Source organism: Sceloporus occidentalis, unplaced genomic scaffold, assembly GCF_023333645.1.
Source record: "Sceloporus occidentalis isolate IW3139 unplaced genomic scaffold, rSceOcc1.0.p SCAF_37, whole genome shotgun sequence".
Lineage (NCBI taxonomy): Eukaryota > Metazoa > Chordata > Lepidosauria > Squamata > Phrynosomatidae > Sceloporus > Sceloporus occidentalis.
This window is the reverse complement of record NW_028317017.1, coordinates 7837612-7857051: the sequence shown is the minus strand read 5'-3', so window position 1 is coordinate 7857051 and position 19440 is coordinate 7837612. Positions and strand designations below refer to the sequence as shown.

The window sequence follows — 19440 nt, the reverse complement described above, 5'->3', positions numbered from 1 at the left end:
AATTTTATGGGGTGTTCTTTATAGAAGCATTTTTATTTTAGTAATGAAGACAGCTGCGTGCTTCTCAGAATAACAAACATGTTAATATTACATTTTACAAACAAAATTAATACAAATTAGTTTGTGCCATAAAATTATATGAGCTTTCCTAAATTAGAAGGTGTGTGGGAGTATTGATGTTTAATTCAGATTCCAGTAGGCTGACAGTAATAGAAAATATTCAGAACACTGGAAGTTCTTTCGGTTATTTCAAAATGTTTCTTGTTCTTTTAACATCAGGTTCTTGAACTCCAGAGTCCACCAAGAGCAAGCATGGTGGTGAAGGACTGTGTGCGGGCTTGTTTAGACTCAACATACAAGTATATATTTGTCAACTGCCACGACCTTTACTCACAGCTATTAGATCAGGTAAGCTCTCCTATAAGATCTGTATTTAATATGACATTGCATCTAATAAAAGGAGATTTTTTAAATGCCTGGCTATCCTGTTACTGAGTGTACAATGCACACATGCACTTGTTCTGCTACCTGGTGTCACAGTAACTGGGGTTCCCAGCAGGGTCATGTAACACACATTACATGACCCTGCGGTGGAACTACGGCAGCAGCTTGTAGACAGTTCAAGATGCAGGAAGACTTGTGCAAGGTAAGTGGGTGGAAGAGAGATATGGAAAATAAGGGTTGTGAGATAGGTAGAGTTGAGGGAAAATGAAGGCTGTCAGAGGGTGAGGGCTGAGGTAGAGGGAAAGCTGAGAGAGAGGGAGAAGAATGGCTGTGAGAGTAGATATCTGAGGGGGAGAACTCTGAGAGGGAGCAAAAGAGAGAGGTCGTGTGTGTATATGTATGCATAAATGTATGGTGTGTTCAAGTGTGAAATGAGTGTGTATGTCATCATATAGAGTATGTGCATATTAGTCTATGATGTTGGCATGAGTGTGTGGTTAATAAATCCTGGGAAAGTGGAAGAGAGGGGGAGAGAGTGTGTGTGCGTATATGTGGAAATGTTTCAGTCTGTGTGCATGGTAGTGTGATGTGTTATTGTGTGTGTATGTTAGTGTGTCTGGGTGTGCAACTAAGGTTATAAATATGTAGAGTGGGCATATTTCATTGGCCCCCTTCCAGCTGCACAGGAGACTGCAGAGACAGGGACTCCTGGGTACTCCTGCAGGCTACCCATGATGCAAGTGGCACTGCTTTTATACAAGGGTAGAAGCTGCAAGCATGCATGTTGAAAACTAGCTGGGAAAAGGTATATGGGGCAAAATATTAATATATATTAATATCATTATATTGTTTTAATATGTGCTATTACTTGCATATATAAAGTGGTTGGCATTGAAGAAAAAAAACTGTGGTTTCATGCGGTTGCTGCCAAGGGGAGCCAAGTCGCCCTGTTCACCACACCCACTTGTGCTTGTGGCTTCTGCTTGTATATAGCTTTCCAAAATTGCTGTTCTGTTTTTGTTTGTTTCTGTAGAATATTTGATGGTCTTCTATAAACTGCTATGTTTTTTCTTGCTCACTGCTATATAAAATGCAGTACCAATATATAGATTGAGTGGAAAATCCAGGTGTTTCCTTCGATGGCAAGCGAGTCAGACAATTATTATCAGAAGTGCAAGTGTAAATTGATATTTGGTTGTGTCAGTGAGCACTTGTGGGAGAAAATATTTTATTAGCTGTGATATTATTTTTTTTGCGGGATAGTAGATGTTTATACATTTGCACCTAAGGTGAACCTACTTAAGTACAGCAAAACAAAACTCCTACATTGGTAGCTGATAGCACCAGCTACCAGTAGTCTCTTCTCATTATTAATAGGTGAGGAGCAGATAAGAATATGGTATAGGTGGGAGAGCTGCCCAGTTCTGTGTTATGAGCCGAGTCAAGCCAAGCTGAACTTTGTCAGTCATATGAACCAAAAAAAGGACCAAAACACAATACAAAAGGTGAAGATTGAGCCTGTTTGGCTCTATCACTCACTCATTCATTCATAATATGCCAAGGGACATCGTTTCTCACAAAAGGGTACTTCTTATCAGTGCGGGAAGGTTACACAAAATAAATTATTTTAGTTGTGCTGAAAATGTATCAATTCACTGAAGTGAAACATCAAATAATGCCATGAATAGAACAAGTGTTTAGGTGAATGCTAATGTTAGATAAATAGCATTATTCACTTGGCACTTTTACTTAGAGACTTCTTATAAAATGAAGCAAAAAAATGAGACGCCTCCCCATTCCTGCCATTCAAAGAAAATGAATGTCAAATGGGAAAAAGCACCAATGTGAAAGCATTGCTAGTTGCTAAGGAACTAATGAATCAATTGAAGCATGTCAACACAGCTTAGTGCTCTAGACATAATATTGATATACAACCACAGATTGTGAAGTTCATTAAAATATGTTAATTGAGCAAATCTTCACTGTCAGGAGTAAGAATATTTGCTGAATATTTATACGACTTACCTTTAAACCCAATAGACACCAAAGTGAGGTAATAGCAATCATGTTTTACTACTGAGCTTCTCTGCATTGATCCTACAGCTTTTCAGGATCGCGACGTATAAGCACGAGTGATTCAGTCAGTGTCTTTTGAAAATATCCATCTGTGCACATGCTAGGAGGTCATGAAAATCTACATTTGTGAGAATACCAGAGTGTAGATTTGCATACTCTCCCATCTGTAGCTGATATCATGCTTCATGTTCAATTCTGCAGACATATCCATGAATGATAAACTAGGTCTCCCATTAGTTTTGCTAGGAAACAACCCCCCGCACCTGTTTTCTAGATCCCTCTGCCCAGTTGGATATGAAGCCTAACTGTTTTTGCTGAGTGGTTTCAGGGCCTCAAGCTGTCCCAGTCTGCTCTGCATTGGTAGATCTGTGGACTACTCCATTATAATTATTTGTTAATACCATTAAACATATTATTGCCAGTTCCTTCTATAAAGAATTTATAGCCTGATCGGAGGTAATTTCTTGCCATATTTGGGGGATCTAATCATTGGGGGCTTGAGTGCCATCACAATAAACCCATTTTATATACATTACCATTTTTTCTTCCAAAGAAAGTAAATTGACATTTCCTCTGATATCAAACTGGCTGTTTCCAGGATTGAAATATTAGTATATTTATAAATGAATAAGGATATCTATGCAGTTCTTTCAAAGTGAAAAATTGAAGCGTTAATCTGGCATTCCTCAACTCCGTCCCTGAAATGTCATCATCAGGGCATCTGGTTATGTTTCATTAATCCAGGAATACATTAATTAAAACTCTGTGAAACCATTTATATTAGGATGTCTATAAAACTGCACCCGGAGCATAATAAATTATAATGAAACATTGAGTGTCGTGTGTAATTTTGGATTAATAAAAGGAACTGTATAAAAGTGGACCTTTTCATAATGCCAGAAATATAAATTGGAAAATAAAATTGGCTTTGCATATAGTAGCCCTCAGGTTATCAATAATTGCTTTTGAATAAGTCATTGGAACTGGACTTTCACATCTTTACGAGAGTATTTTCTGAAAATATTTCAATATAAATTATTTTAAAAAATGTTTTATTGTGTTACAACTCTTTTGTTTCATTTTTCACTTCCATTGTTTATCTGTATTGAAAGTAGACACGGGGTTCATATGTGACTAGTGGTACATCCCTATTTTATTTAGCAATTTTTTTAGGAAGCTTTCTTATGTGTTATCATGTGTAGCACCATAATACAGAACATGGTAAACTTAATGTGCCAGGCCAGCATTACACAAAATATATATATATATATACCATTTATTTATGCATATGTCATGCATGTTTAAATTCCCTCAATGTATTGGCCTCTACCACTTCTGATGGGAAGATATTCCATTAATCTAGCACCCCTTCCCCCGTAAAGTAAAACTTTCTCACATTGCATCTATACCTCTGACCCTCTAGTTTTAGATTATGACCTCTTTTAACATTTCTTCTATTTTGAAATTAACTTCCCTCATAGGTATGTTAAATCCCATTAAGTATTTAAATATCTTTCATCCAGGCTATGCGTATTAAGATCTGTATTTCCTTTTATCCTACATGCTATGGAGACATGCTGTCTCCAATATGACAATATCCTTCTGGAGATGGGGTCTCCAGAACTGTATACAATATTCTAGGTGAGGTCTGACCAGAAATCAGTTAATTGGAAGAACCATCTCCCTCTTTCTTCTCTTAACTATGCAACCCTACACCCTCCCTACTTTTTTGGACGCTTTAATGCTTTGCATGCTTACCTTTAAGTCCTCAGAAATGATTACCAGTTCCAGTCTCCCGATGTCATATTCTGCCTTGGGATTTTTTCAGCCAAAGTGCATTATTTTACATTTATCAACATGTAATTGCATCTGCCTAACTCTTGCCTATTCTTCTAATTTACTGAAATCATTTGTCATTTAGCTTGTTCCATAGTAATGTTTACTCCAAATACTAAATTGAGTACCCCTACTATAATTGCAATCATCGTTACTTCTTTCTGTTCACACATGCTGGCCTTTACCATGTATATACAAATTGTTCCCCACAATTGTATTCACCCTTTTTTCTTGTGTTGTGTTCTGACTTACTTACCTAAATGTTATCGTTTTACAAATCTGGCCTTCACATAAGACAAACCTGAGTAGATTTAAAGGGTCAGAGGAGTGAATGCTTTGCAATTAATAAGGGGTATTTTCAAAAGTTCCAAAACCCAGATACTCTATTACTAACCTTATATACATTTTTATACTCTATATATTATGTTTTTGTTACTTCTACAATAACCTCCCTGTGCTGTTACTCAAACTATCTTCCCTGTACTTGATTTCTTTGTCCTTCTCCCATTATAATGATAACGTTAATTACAGCAGTGAAAGCTGTTTCTAACACATCATTGTGTCAATCTTCTGTATGTGGTCATTCGATAAGTAGTTTAATAGATACCTCCTGTTTTGGAGGAAAAGAAAGTAATTTTTGTGAATGAGATTGTGCTTACATATCCATTAGATTTCATTTTCAGAACGCACAAGGGTACTCTGTAACGCTGCACATTTTTAGTCCCATGCAGAAACACACAAGCTAACAATGTATTTCTAGCAATGCTCATTGAAGTTGCCTCTTCTGCTTTTTAATAAATGCTGTATTGGCTAAAATATCTGATTTTATTTAATATAGTAGCAGGGTTAAATTGCCTTGCCTTTATAACCCGTCTAGCTTTTGAATTACAGTTCAGTGATCCACTGGTCCTTTGCCCTGCATCCAAAGTAGTCGATGTCTGAATGGCCAAAGCCTCTCTTCGAGCCTAGGTAATAAAGTCTGAACAAATAGCAGAGGTTGAATTATCCACTTCAGACATAATGGGTGACAATTTGTTTTCTCAGACAATTATATTAAAGCTACAATCTTCACTGCATCACTGGAAAAGAAAAGCTGATTCTTTTTCTCTCTCTATATTGATCTTGGCAAAAATCTACAATTAACTTTTTAGCTACAGGTCAAATGCAATTTGTAAACTGAAACTTTTTGATGCCAACCACCGATATGTGGCTTGCAAAGTATTCTCCCTCCCCAGCCTACATCAACAGATCATATCCTCACATAAGTATATGTAAAGGCCCCCCCCAGGCACACATTTAACCACAACTCTAAAAAAAGTGTGCCTTTTTGATCATTTCAAATGTTGGGATTTATGCCCAGTGGGTTACATTCGTTTTCTAATACGATAGATGTACTTCTGAGGCAGACCAGGGCCCATGAAATAAGCCTCTTGTGTCAGTTATAGATTACACTTGGACAACCATGATCAACACATTTCATTTATATAATCCTAAAGCATTGATTTAAAGTATAAGAGCCAAATTAGCAGAACACCGTTATTAGGATCTGTAGTCTTAGGAGATTTGGTAAAGAGGAACAAGCCGTATTCAGAGGACAGTTCTACAGGATAAAGTATCTCTTTCTTTAATTACATTCTAAAAAAGAGAGATTGCTCCACACTGAACCATCAGACACTCTCCTTTCAAGATACAATATTGCATTATTTGTCTCCACTAATGATGTTGGTTGGTATTCTGAATTAGACAAACCAAAATGAATTAGATACATTGTTTTCCCAATGTTTCAGGAAAAATACTTTATCAATGTGACTAATATTAGAAGAAATCAGAAGAAATGAATAGTCGTAAACGTCACCTATACAAACTAAATTGTAGGGTTAGATGGAAAACATATACATGTAACAAAAATTATAGGCAAAATATACATACTTCTTCTTCACCCGCTGCTTTTGGAGAGCACCAGGAAAAGGTGCAACACAGACCCCATAGGAAGCATTCGTGGAGAGATGATCTGTTCCGATAACAGATCAGACCTTTACTTTACTTTGTGCTGTGGAGACCACAGAGGAGAGAATTGGTATAGTGCAGTGATCGTTTCCAAACATTCCAACAAGCAATCATACAATAAAGGGCTTCTTACATAAAAAGTCAATGAGTCCCGTTGAGGGCTTTTTCATTGTCTAAAGCCACCAAGAGCATTTTAATGTATTTGCTGCTGGTATTAAATCTATGAGCCCTCTCATAATGTCAGGGACCTGACATCCAGCCCATTTGATCCTGATCCATTGTAACAGGTAGTATTTTGAAATAAAGCCAGTATTCATTAGGGACAGCATATCTTTCCTCAGATTTCCCCAGCTTGGGAAGTGTAATGGTATGATCCACTAGCATGATCTGTGCTTTCCCATTGCTAAAAATGTAAATGAGCAGTTTAACAAATTTTGGAAGCAGCAAATGTTTAAATGTTGCATAATATAGATTAGAGAGGCATTCTGGCATGGATGTTTTATGTTTTTTAGGGGTTTAACGTGGGCTGTAACATCACTACAAGAGACTGGGAAAGACAACCTTTCAGTATTGATTATACAGAAAGTCTTAGATGTAGTAATGTAAGGCAGTATAACATTACTCGGTGGGGTGGGTAAGTGAGTGGTAGAGGCAAAGAAATTTAACATGCATGGAATAGACATAAGGTCTAACGCAAGGACTGATTAGAATCTTATATCAGGAAAAATGGGCAGACTAAATAAGCCGAACATCTCTCCAAAATTCTTGTTTCTATGGATGGTATTACAGATTGTATAGTTTTTACCTTTAGGATTCACTATTCTGTGACACTCCTTGGAAGTTATGATGGGAGACCTACTTGCTGATCTCCAATTTCTAGCCAGTAATGTGTCCGTTTTGGTCCTCTTGCAATAATATAGCTGCTTAAGCTTTTCAGCCATACTTTCTAAGAGAAAGGCTTTAAGAGAGGTTTTAATCTGCTTTAAGGCTCTAGCATTAACCCCCATTAACCCAGGTTTGTTTTGTGAAACTTCTCAGTCTCTTTGTTTGTCCAGCAGCTTAAGATATTTAGAGTTCTGCTCCTTCTAGGCTAACCCCAGGAAACTATTGTCATTTGTAGATACGTTGATAATGTCCAGTAGCACCATTATTATCCCATGTAGAGGGTCAGATGAGGCGAAGGAACTATTAAAATCCTTTTTCTAAATCTGGATACATCCTGGGAGGCTTTTTCTTCTGATGAGCCTCGTTGGAAAATCCCACTTATAGAGGATCATCTCCACTTGTAGAAGATGTGTGATTTAACTGTAACTTCTAAATTTAAGTAGCATGTATACCAATAGGTCAGTAAAGACAGATGAATAGTGTATTGGATGACAGCTTTGCCACTCCTATTAGCGGCACCTTTGTACTTAGATAGAGGCCGCTTTTGTGGCTTTGGAACCCTTAGAGCTCTATCTATTAATAGATCTACATCTACAAATTGTGGTATTTCCGGAGCTAATTGCAATGGTGATATGTCCTTAATATTTCTCCCTATATAGACATTTTGTTGGGACCTCTAGTTCTACTGTTGTAGCCAGCAGCCTTTTGTGATCCTACTCTACTCATGAAATGTCTCTATGATTTTATGAAAGGTCAGGTTGTATTAAACTTATTTTGTTCTTTACGTGTATGGTCCTGTCACCCAACTTCTGCATATCTTCAATAAAATCCCTGACCATGACCTTGAAATAATCCTGTAGCATATTTTGGAGGTCCAAAATATTTTTTTATGATTTCTGTATTGTGATCAGGCCTGTGTCTCCCTTTGAATACAAAGGCTTCTAGTCTGTGAGCGCTTCATTCTTTACACTGCCATGGAGCTTATAGGGAAATACAACTTTCCTGAAAAAAATCAGCTACAGAATTACGACCCTAAGCATTCCCATGTACTTACCTTTTTACTTATCCTTGTGGTTAAGCTACCACTGCTGAAGACTTTCCCAATACAAAGGTGGATATCAACCATATGGTTTCCATAGCAACAGTTGAAATAACTTATTTCATTATGTTTTGTGGAGTATCTGGAAATGTCCGCTCTTCACTCCTAAATCCTGGATCAGCTGTGCATTTTTCAAGAAGAACAAGATATGGGATAGCAGCTAGGAGTCTATTATTCGCTGGATGGTCAGGTTCTTCAGTGACATCTGCATTCACCTTTTCATGGCTCTCTTTTTTTTTCTTATGACAGCAGTTTTTTTTTCCTTCTTGTGAGAATGTGCAAATTATTCACCACAATTATGTGCAGATAATGTATTGGTATGGAACATGAAAGAATCATCTGCAAGGTTTTGATAAGTCTCATTCAGAACAAAAATTGAAATGAAATTGAACATAAATATTGCTTGCAAATTTAACAATTTATTGAGATCTATATGCATAATTTGAACATATCTTCTTTAGAGGTGAACTTCCAGATTTAATGCAAAGTAATATTGGTAGTTTTAATAACTGTAAGAAAGTGAATGTTTAACTTTATGGAAGCTGAGATCCTTGATTAAAGGTGATAGAACTAGCATGTCCATTCCACACCTTCTCATCCTCAATCTTAAAACCATCAAAGGTAGACAATAACCCAAAACGGATTTTTCACGTTTCACAAATTATACATCTTACAGTTTCGCAAACATAATAACCCTGAGCGAAATATCTCAGAAACCCACCTTATTTGTACACCTTTGAGAGAGCCACCTTAACTTCCTTTTCACATGATTTGTATGATTATTGCTTCTGATTAACTTATCTTTTCCCTTTCATTAAGTTACTGAGGACAGTTGGTTCATTATGGTAGCCTTTGTATGGTTGGGAAAGCAGACATATTTTGTAACATAAACGAATATCTAGTTTTAATTAATTTAATTTTGCTAAATGCTGTGAATATGACAGTTTCATTTTAACATAAAGAGAGGCTTAGTCATGTAAATCCTTACAACAGGATGTCAAATTGGATGCTCTTACTGTGGATGCACATAAAGTGAGTTTCTTGTTTTTTTCACTAAACCGTATTAAATAAGTGTATTTAGTTTACTGGCTCGGTAAAGGGTAAGCAACTGCATCTTAACTGCCAGGAATTACGAATATAATATTGCAATTCCTTGCCAGCATCCCCGATAGCAATAAAGATAGAAAAAAAGAAAAATAAATTCATGTTTTTCCTTAGCTTTCTCATGTCTTATCCTGCAAGTAGCTTTTTCTCTGTAATGCTCACTTTGTATTTCATAGAAATAATTATATAAGCTGAGAACCTTGGCTTCAGTGACACAAGCTGAAATTTCAGGATTAGTCTAGGTTGCCACAACATATATTTGTATTCTTTTTTATATTCTGCGGTTATGACCCTAGCACTCTTGCGACACATTGCCAATGCAAGGTGATAAGCACTGTGAAGTGTAAATGCCTACCAATGTCTTGTAACACTTGAGTTTTTGCGAACGGTTACATAGGCTTACAGATATGTTTCTGTGGGCAGGCTGTTGTTAGATTTTGTTTAGAAAGATGCAATGCCAAGATCTATTTAAAGAGAAATGGTTTCCATGAAAGCTTTTAGTACAATCAATGTCAGGAAAGCTCCCCCATTGAAATTAACAGGCATACGTCCTGCGCACACACGCACACACACACACAGGGGTTTTTGTTAGATCCTTCCTGAAACCTCACTGAGTTTATCACATGGCACGAGACGTGTTTGGCTAAACACATTTCCTACAAGCCAAATAGCGGGAGAGTGGAGAGATAAGCTAAAGATGGAGAATAAATAATCCTGGAACAGAAAATTAGTGTACCTTGCGCCATTGACTACACCCAAGATGGGTTGTAATATGTATGTATTACCTATTAAAATCTGTAATCAACACTGCATTGGTTTCTTGCGTGTATAGAACTGTTCAATGCATGATTTACGAAAAAGACAAATATGCTTACAGTAAACATTATCATTATAAAAGGGAGTTTGGTATAACCTCACTCAAGCTGGATACACACAGATGATGCACTGCATGGCACCATCGTTTGGCTTTCAATGTCAAGGGCACTGAGCGATCAGTGCTTAGTTAACTTGGCTTTTCCCCATGTCACATAGCCATTTACTTGGTTTCTCATTTCCAAACATTGGCATGATTAGTTAGACATCACATTGATTGCTTACTGCCATGGTCTATTGCATTTTCTGCTCATTATACAAGTAGAGCTGACTACCTCAGGACAAATTGTGAATGCCCCTTACGTTGCCTTAAGACAGCCCTGTCTCTACCTAAAAATAGTAAAAAATAAATTAAAAAAAAGCTATGAAGATTCAAATAAATTATCCATTATTATAACGGTATAAAAAAAAAACGATACGCTTTGTTTTCGATGAGTCTGCAAGTGTGATCACAATAAAATATGCATCTTTTACAGAATCAAACTATGTTTAATGAATGCCGCTCAAGAAAATGTTCTTTGTACATTTCTGTTTTTCACTATATTACCATTTCATTTATCCTCTGTATTCTAAGGTGTTGCTGTGACCGAGGACTATTTCTTATAACGTCTAAACAGTTGTTCTCTTTCTAGTGCATTCCTTGTCTTAGAACATTGTGCCATGTATATTGTTTTTAATTATTGTAAAGTATTTAATACTGTCGTGGGCTACAGGACAGATCTCTGCTCGGCTCCACAGTCACATTCGGAGTAGATATTTTGCCTTTAATGGCAGGGATGAAGTCCTGGTTATGAAATGCTTTGCATTGTCATTCTGATGGTTTTTAGTCCAACATACATTTTCTATGTGCAGAATGTGTTGAGCTGACATTGATTTATGTAACATTTACCAACCAAAGCTTATTAAGGGTTGCTGATAACAGTACCAATGTACAAAAGCTCTTTGTTTGTAAATCCTATTTATCATAACTTATTTACTCTGTGGATTACGTTATTCTAACCGTTGTAAATTTTGCACTTGCAAAAGATATCATTTAAAATGTATATTGTTTTTCTAATGGTCCAATTTACAGTAAGGGGAATATATAAAAAACAATGATTGTTTTATAAATGTGGAAGGAGTAGAGCATACCACCAACATTTCAGGTGCCAAAATCAGATGTGGATAGAGGAGAGTAATGCTTGAGTCATGGACAGGGCAAGAACTGGGAATGGGCAAGAACTGGCAATGGGCAAGGTCAGGGGCATGGTCATTTGCTCCATCTTAGACAAACAGCCTACTTGTAGCTGCAGCGTATAGCGAGTGTCCCGTTCGAGCTTCAGTGGAGGATGTGCTGAAATAGCATAGGCCTCCATTGATTTTATAACTCCAGAGGCTTCTCAGAGGAGATTAGAGGATCTCCTCAACTGGCCCATGACCCCCCAATACCCACAACAGCAATACAGCAGGACAGCTACATGGGACAGTCCTTGAAAATTGTGACTGGTGAAAATCTGGAATTTAGCTATGTCTGATGTGCCACATTTTGCCTACCCGTGGATTAGATGTGTGTAATTATGCAGACCAGTCATTACTTTTGAGTTCAAACACAATCAGACGGTCTCAGCACAGGAGGGGAATAAGCAGAAAAGGGGATTTGGAGTTTTGAAGTTAGAGTTGCTTCAGGCATCTCTGCATGCAAATTTAGTTCATTTTACGTCATTCCTAATAGCATCAGGCAGTCTATACTTACTAATGTTTAAGTCATCAACTCAAATATTTGCGTTTCATTTCTATAAATGTGTTTTTATAATACTGTATGTACTACATGAAGATACACAAAGTATACTTGGTATTACATTAATTTGTAAAATGTCATACCATATTTTAGTACCATATCTTTACTATATGTTAATATATGTTAATACAGTGCTGCACCTAACTCCATCCTAATTAGGTGGACCTTTTGGTAAGATTCACTTCAATTTCTAGGACACCATCAGCCTTAGTAGTCATCGACTGGAGACATAAATTCAGCAGAGCTTAGAATGTGCAGATTCAGTATTGTTGATTTCTAAACTAAATTATTTGATCTCAGCTGATGAATGATATTGATGATCTTATTTCAAGAGTGAGTTGCAAGATCATTTTAGAATATTGTCACTTTTACTTTTAATGACAAATACCTGGAAATGACAACTGACACAACATTTTTTTGTTATTTTGAGTTTGATTTAGTTTGGTTTTCAGTTGATTAGAGAATATAAAGAGGAAACCACAGGAAAGCCAAAATGTCCACCTGATAACTATTATGGGAAACTGAAATGACTTGGGTGATCAAAGAATGTTATACTGACTGATTACAGAATACAATATTTTGTGCAGGGAAGATAATATATTTTGTAATCAGTAGTAAAACAAGCAACCCAATAACATTTCTTGCAGTCTACACTTCATGTGAGTATTTCTTTGATGTTCTTACCCGGACTACCTGCAAGCAGCCAAACCTACAGACTTGAAATAGCTACTGCTGAAAGTTTGGCAAAAAAATTAAAGGATGTAAAGATTCTAAATGCATGTACAAGTCCAAATCTAAAAGACAGGACGGGGGTGTAAAATGGCAGAGCCAGTTGGTCCATGTTTTGTTGACAGCTGCCAAATTCCTAGTTCTCATGGCATCAGCCTCAGTGTTTTTAGAAGCTGTATAAATCTCTGGTGTAATTTTGAAAATAGATTCCCTGGTTCCTCAAACAGACCAACACACCTTTTACTTAAAGCAGAAACAGCTCACGCAGGGCCAGAAAATTGACTTAAAACATAGTTACATCTCACAAAGGATACATCTGTATATCAAATGGAACGCATAGGGGTTTTTTTTTACCCAGAGTCACCTCAAACCGTTAACAAAATTGTATTTTTTCTCATGGTGAGAGATTAAATTCCAACTTGATCGCTTACACTGGAGAAAAAAGAAAGAAACAAGACAAGTACTGACTTTTCTAGAAATATTAACCAGCTTTTGTGTTGGTTGTATATGCGCTTTTCTTGTATATCTTGTAACAAATACAAATTATATGTTATATTAAATTCTGGCAAGGTACACAAGCATACCCTCACCACAACCTACATAGACTTGTTTTCTTTTAAGTAGCTTTTAATCTAAGACAGTGAGGGAATGTAAACTTGTATGGCATGGTCTGTGCAAGCACTTGGCTTCTGATGCATTTCCCTATCATATTTGACTTTCGTAATGAACGTGGTGGAGCCGTCTCGCCTACATCACTGGCTATGGTATAGGAAAGGAGAAGAAGCTTCAATGTAAAATGACCGTTCCTTTGATTGGAACAAAGGCCAGAAAAACATTATTGACAATACTAACTGCAGCCAGGGAAAAAAAACAAGGGGTCTTAAAAATTAATCTTCAACACAAATAATTAAATTTATAATTATCCATAAACGAACGAATATAATTGTTTTGACCACACATTTGTTTTAATAAAACATATTACAATGATAATACATTAAGCTATATAAGGCTTGCATAGGTGTCTCCCCTTTATTTTCTATGAGGCCGCGGTCATAAGCATCTGTATAATCTTCGTATATAGTTGTGCTACCCGTACATAGATCCTTCAAAGGTCTCACCCGGAAGATACACTATCTATAAATGCAAATTGCTAGTGTATACATTTTTTTTTGCAAGAGTTGCACCCATTCAAAAACACGCACAAATATGTGCAATACATGTAGGGATAATTTATCTGTCATTACACTTCTGCATAGGTTTTAGAACATCTTGGCCTAAGAGAATCTAATATAAAGAACTGGTTTGACAAAGATGGCTTTGTGCGCACCAAGGGCCCAAACCCCACCCATATGCTGTGTAGTCTGGTTTTTGCTTAAAGGAATTCATAATTTCCATATGAAAATCCAACAGTTATCATGTGCAGAGTACAACTCTGCTAGACTGCATTACTAAACAAAATAGTATTTTTATCATTTTTCACACTGCCAGCTTTACTGTTTTGCATTTGCTGACATTTGTTGATTTGTACAGGGAATTTTTCTTATCACTCTGTAAGTGTTACTGTTAACTGTGTCTTTCACTGCAAACCTTGTTCTAATGCCACAGATAAGAATTAAAGCAAAGCCCAGCATTCAGGGTATAGGTAAAGCCCAAGCTCACACAGTTTCCCCAAATATTGTAAAATTACTGAACAATATTCTTTTCTTACTGATTTCCACACTTGGGATATATGAGGATAGCTCTTATATTGTTCAGCAATCCCACAGATATCTGGCTTATGTACAGAAATAGAGCCCTGGGGTTGTTATTCGAATTGACCTACACTGCTCTCAGTATATGCCTGAAAACATCTTTGTTCACGGTTGACTTCATCACACAGAAAATTTACCTGAACCTAGTAGCTGAGTTTCAAATTAACGTGTGCATTTTGCATTATATTCATTCATCTTCCTTGGCTTCCTTTGCAGAATATTCAGTTTAAAATGATTTCATCGGAACACCAGTACAATATCAGGAATGGAAAAAGTAATATTGTGCAAATGGATGTTTATTAAGTCATTTTTTTCTATTGGCAACAAAGAAACTGCAGAGTGTTTCTTAATTTTTGTTACCACCAAAAAGTAAAAATATTATTCAATAAGTAGTTTAATATTTAATCAGCTATTGATGAAAGCTACTAAAGTAAGGTCCATATTACATTTTTATGTAAAGTTTCTACTACAACATTTTTTTAGTAAAGTTTAATGAAGACTTTCAGCCCCGAATGCTTACACATACTTAAATAGCACAATGTAATCAGCATTCTGTACTCACAGACCTAAGGGTATAACAGATATAAAGAACCATGTCATCTTGTTCTTTCCATAAAAGTCAGACGCGGCAAAAAACAATACACACAAATAAGACATATCTTTGTAATTTAAATGCATTATACACTACTGCATTCAAATAATCAATCTGCTAATTTAGGGAGACATGTGATGGATTTATTGATTGCTGATCATATGAGCCAGTACAAAAGTGTTCCTACCATATAAGTGGATTAGGTAGTTATATATATATATATATAATATGTACACTTGCTAAAGCTTAACAATAGAGGAACACAGTTATTCTACTGTAGTTATGAGTTTTGCAATCAACAGATCACATTCTGGTAGCGCTGAGGGGATAATTATAGATAATTATAAAATTATAACATTTTATAGCTCTTAGCTGGACCAGTTAGTCAGTCCCTTATCCCTTTAGATCTATTAGATTGTTATACATTTTAGTAAACAGGGTATCATTTATTTTTAACTTTGTTGCATGACGTTGGATTTGTGGATTGAAATCATATTTTAGTTCTTTCCTTTTCTTAAGACAATGACCTCATCAAAGCCCACTTGGAGCCAACTTCAAAAGTGCTGTGTTGAGTCTGGAAGGGATATGAACAAGTGGTTTAGCAGTTATAGTTTGTCCATTGTCGTTTGTTCATTCTGATTGATTAAATAATCAACGCCTAATTATTGCAATTTTTAAAATGTCAATATTGAGAAAAATGACCTGAGTTGAAAGAGTCAATATTTTCAACCATATATATTATTACTGTATTAATGGGCCATTCAAGTATTGATCATTTTCGTGAAAAAATATTAGTACTGTCTGTATGGCCTTTTATAGTGCTTCTCTGTAAAACTAATTATATGGCTCAAGGCTCATGCATTTTTTGGCTGAGCACTTGAAACAAATGTAAATTAGACACTTGGCATTTCCCATGTGCCAATGACAGCCTGTATGGTTATAACTTACAATTTGTAATTGGTTATAATCTGATGATGTCATAGTAAGTCTCTTGTGTTGCAACGCAAGTTGGTTAGGTTTAAGTGGGATGTTGAGTTGAAAATCATTCTATAGCCATTTGTTAGCAAATCTGTAATTGTGTGATCTGCATTGCTCATATATCTGTCTGGAATACAGTTGAAGCTACCTACTCCTGTAGAGCTCCCAATACTATAAGCTATTTTGAGTAGACTATACAATTGAAAAACAGTTCTCAAATGCTTTAAAGAACGCCTATTGCAAGTGCCCTGGTTGTTATTGATGACAGTATGTCATATTTCTTCTATTTTCTCTTCCATAGCAGATTAATAAAAAGTAAGGAAGGTTTGGTGTTGAAGGTGGTGATTGAGTTCTGTGCAAAAAGAAGGCAACATTTGTTCAGACAAAACCTGTAACACATTGACTCTTATGTATGTTGTCATTCAAGAATATAAGACTGGTGATCACAACCCGACTTACACTTAATTAAACAACATGGTGGTTATGACAACATGTTTCTGAGAAGGCATGCATGGAGAGGACAGTATCTTTACTTTTGTAATGATAGATTCAAATTATATGAAAGGAATATTGGTGCCAGAGAAGATACTCCAATGAAGATTGTCATACTTGATTACAGCTGGGACATTGATTCACTGAGTTATATAAAATTCTGAATAATTTGTATTTTTTTGTTTTATTCTTGACTTGATGTGATGTATCTAAAATTTATGGCCAGTAACTATCTATAACTCACAAAATGCCCAATAAAGCCATGCTGTGTATTCAGCTGAACCATGCACTCCTTCAAATTCTGAATGCTGAATTTGGAAAGTCCCAAGCAGCAGAGACACATCTTAAGTTCTATTAGTAAATCAAGAAAAGTTGCAGCTGAACTCTCAGTAGTGAAAACCCAAGATAATACATGTTCGATTTTTATGTGTGAGTTATCTCTTTGAGAGTCAGTTGAGGTTTAGTGATTAAATCTTATAATTTGTTGCAAGAGTCCCACAATATGAGCTTTTACTGCCGTTTCTGTTGCTTAGTATACAATGTATAATTTTATTTGTAAATTTTATGTGTTCTGTTTGAAAATTAATCATAATAGCATAAACATGTTTTAACAATAACTGTGAATCATTTGCAAGCATCGGAGTACATTTACATGATGTACTAAGGGGCTAATGTCAAATTCATTTTCTTACTCCACATATAGGAAACATAAGGTAAACAGAAGTTATTTCTGAAGTTATTTAATTTGAAGTTATTTCAGAAGTTATTTAATTTGAAATAGAACCTCCTATTCTCATTTAATAACCATTATATTAATTTACAGTTTAAGAGAAGTTAATGCTTTAAAGCAAGATTATATAATTTCCCTCGTATCATTTCATTTCTTTTAGGGAAAGAAACAAGACATTCCAAGAGAAGACCAAGGTCCAACAATCAAAAACCTGGATTTTTGGCCAAACCTCATAACTCTAATGGTCACTATTATTGATGAAGATAAGACCTCATACACACCAGTCTTAAATCAGTGAGTATATAAAAGAAATGTATTATGAAACACTGTATTACTTACAACCTAGTCAATGCATAAGTAGGGGTAGATGGTACCAAAGATAAGAACATAGAAGCGAGTATTGTATAAAGGATACTCATAAGATGGAGAAGAACAGGTAGTAAATCTAGCAAATCTGTATGATTATTTTAAAAAATGTTTTTTTTTGTAAGCCACAGAAGTTTTTCTGTGAAATAACACTGCAAAAATTACAGCCACAAGTACATAATATTTTCAAGATTGTTAACATATGACATGAGTTCTGTGCAAGAAACCAATGCTATCCCATTTCTGCAAATGGAAAGTATTTGTTTTATATTTACAAAGTCATTATACCATAAACTGTGACCTGCTATGCATTTTACTCAATATTCTGGTCTACTTTGTTGTAGCGATTGATATCATGGTTTTGAGAAGTTTGTTCTTTAGGTGTTTTATCAAGATAAAGATGCAGATTACCCATGTAGTCAGGGACCTATTTATGTAAGGCACTTCCCTAACCCAGTTTTAGGGCAGTGCCCTTTATCTTCCAAAATAAAAGTAGGAACAATTCCTTGCATTAAATTGTGGAAGGGTCTCCTCCATCGTGACCCAGGAGTACAACCCGGTTTGAAAATGACAGACTGTATGCAGGAGACCAGAGGAGTGGCTCAGGAAAGGAAGGAGATTTTAAAGTGCACTTGCAGCAACACCCCAACCAGCTTGACACCCTAGGTGGCTTCCTAAACTACGTATATGTGGTTGCATCCATGTCTGCTGACCAGAGATGTGCACCCATAGTAGCGACTTCTATTACGCTGCAGGGGTAAATTGGGTAAAGTGTAGACAAGCTTGTATAAAAGCAAGATGTGATTAAAGTTTTCAGAATTTGCTCTACCTCTTTTTTATTTCCCTGGAATTTTGAATCATATACTTTAATAATATGGGTTAGTCCAGTACTATGGTGAAACTTCAGTTAATTGAAGATAATGGAACAATATTTTTTTTTTATGTGAAACAATGTCCATACAAAACAAGTACAGCCTGATTGTTTAAAGGATTATATCAAAGCTGCATGAGCTTCACGGAATGTGCACACTTTTGTGATATGACTAACTATGAAGAGGGTTTACTTATTTTGCACAATGCAACTGGGTCCACTACTGCAAATAGGATTTGATTGTGTCATACAGGCTCAGACTGACTCTCAAGCACAATGGGCAAATGCCAAGAGGGCCATACTATTGATTATTGAAACAGAAGTGACAATTATTATTTATAATATGAAACTCAAATCTGTTACAGTTTCTAGTACTCTGTTGAATCAGGGAGGCAGGTAAAAGTTTCCAGGCTAGTGTAAAAACTTGGATAATCTGCTACTTACTATGACTATATATATATATATATATATATATATATATATATATATATATATATATATATACTATATCTTGTTATAGTTAAAGATGTTATGAAGGGTAGTAAATAAAAAGCAGCAGAGCTATTCGGTGGCAGCTAGACCCATTATGATACAGTTCTGGTGTACCAGTGGGAAGTATTTGGGAACATATGGGACCTGTAAGTGCACTGTGGGCCACCTGGTGAGAGATCTCTCTTGCAGGCGGCTCATTGAGCAGCGTCACGCTTTGGTGCAGACAGGCTGCCAACCCCAAAAACTGCTGCCGTAGTCCTTGATGGTCTCGGCTAGAATACATATCTGCCTGCATAATCTCTCTGTGGTTATGGCTTTTGAAAGGCCAAAGTCAGATT

General features: G+C 36.0%; 1 protein-coding gene across 1 annotated transcript in view; it reads left to right on the top strand.

Moving 5' to 3' along the window:
- The window catches only part of UNC13C (unc-13 homolog C), a 218151-nt gene that overhangs the window by 111342 nt on the left and 87369 nt on the right, over nucleotides 1-19440 (top strand). Inside the window, exons 16-17 of the mRNA XM_089488232.1 lie at nucleotides 280-408; nucleotides 17534-17667. Coding sequence (XP_089344358.1) covers nucleotides 280-408; nucleotides 17534-17667 — 263 coding nt within the window. The remainder of the gene's footprint in view (nucleotides 1-279; nucleotides 409-17533; nucleotides 17668-19440) is intronic.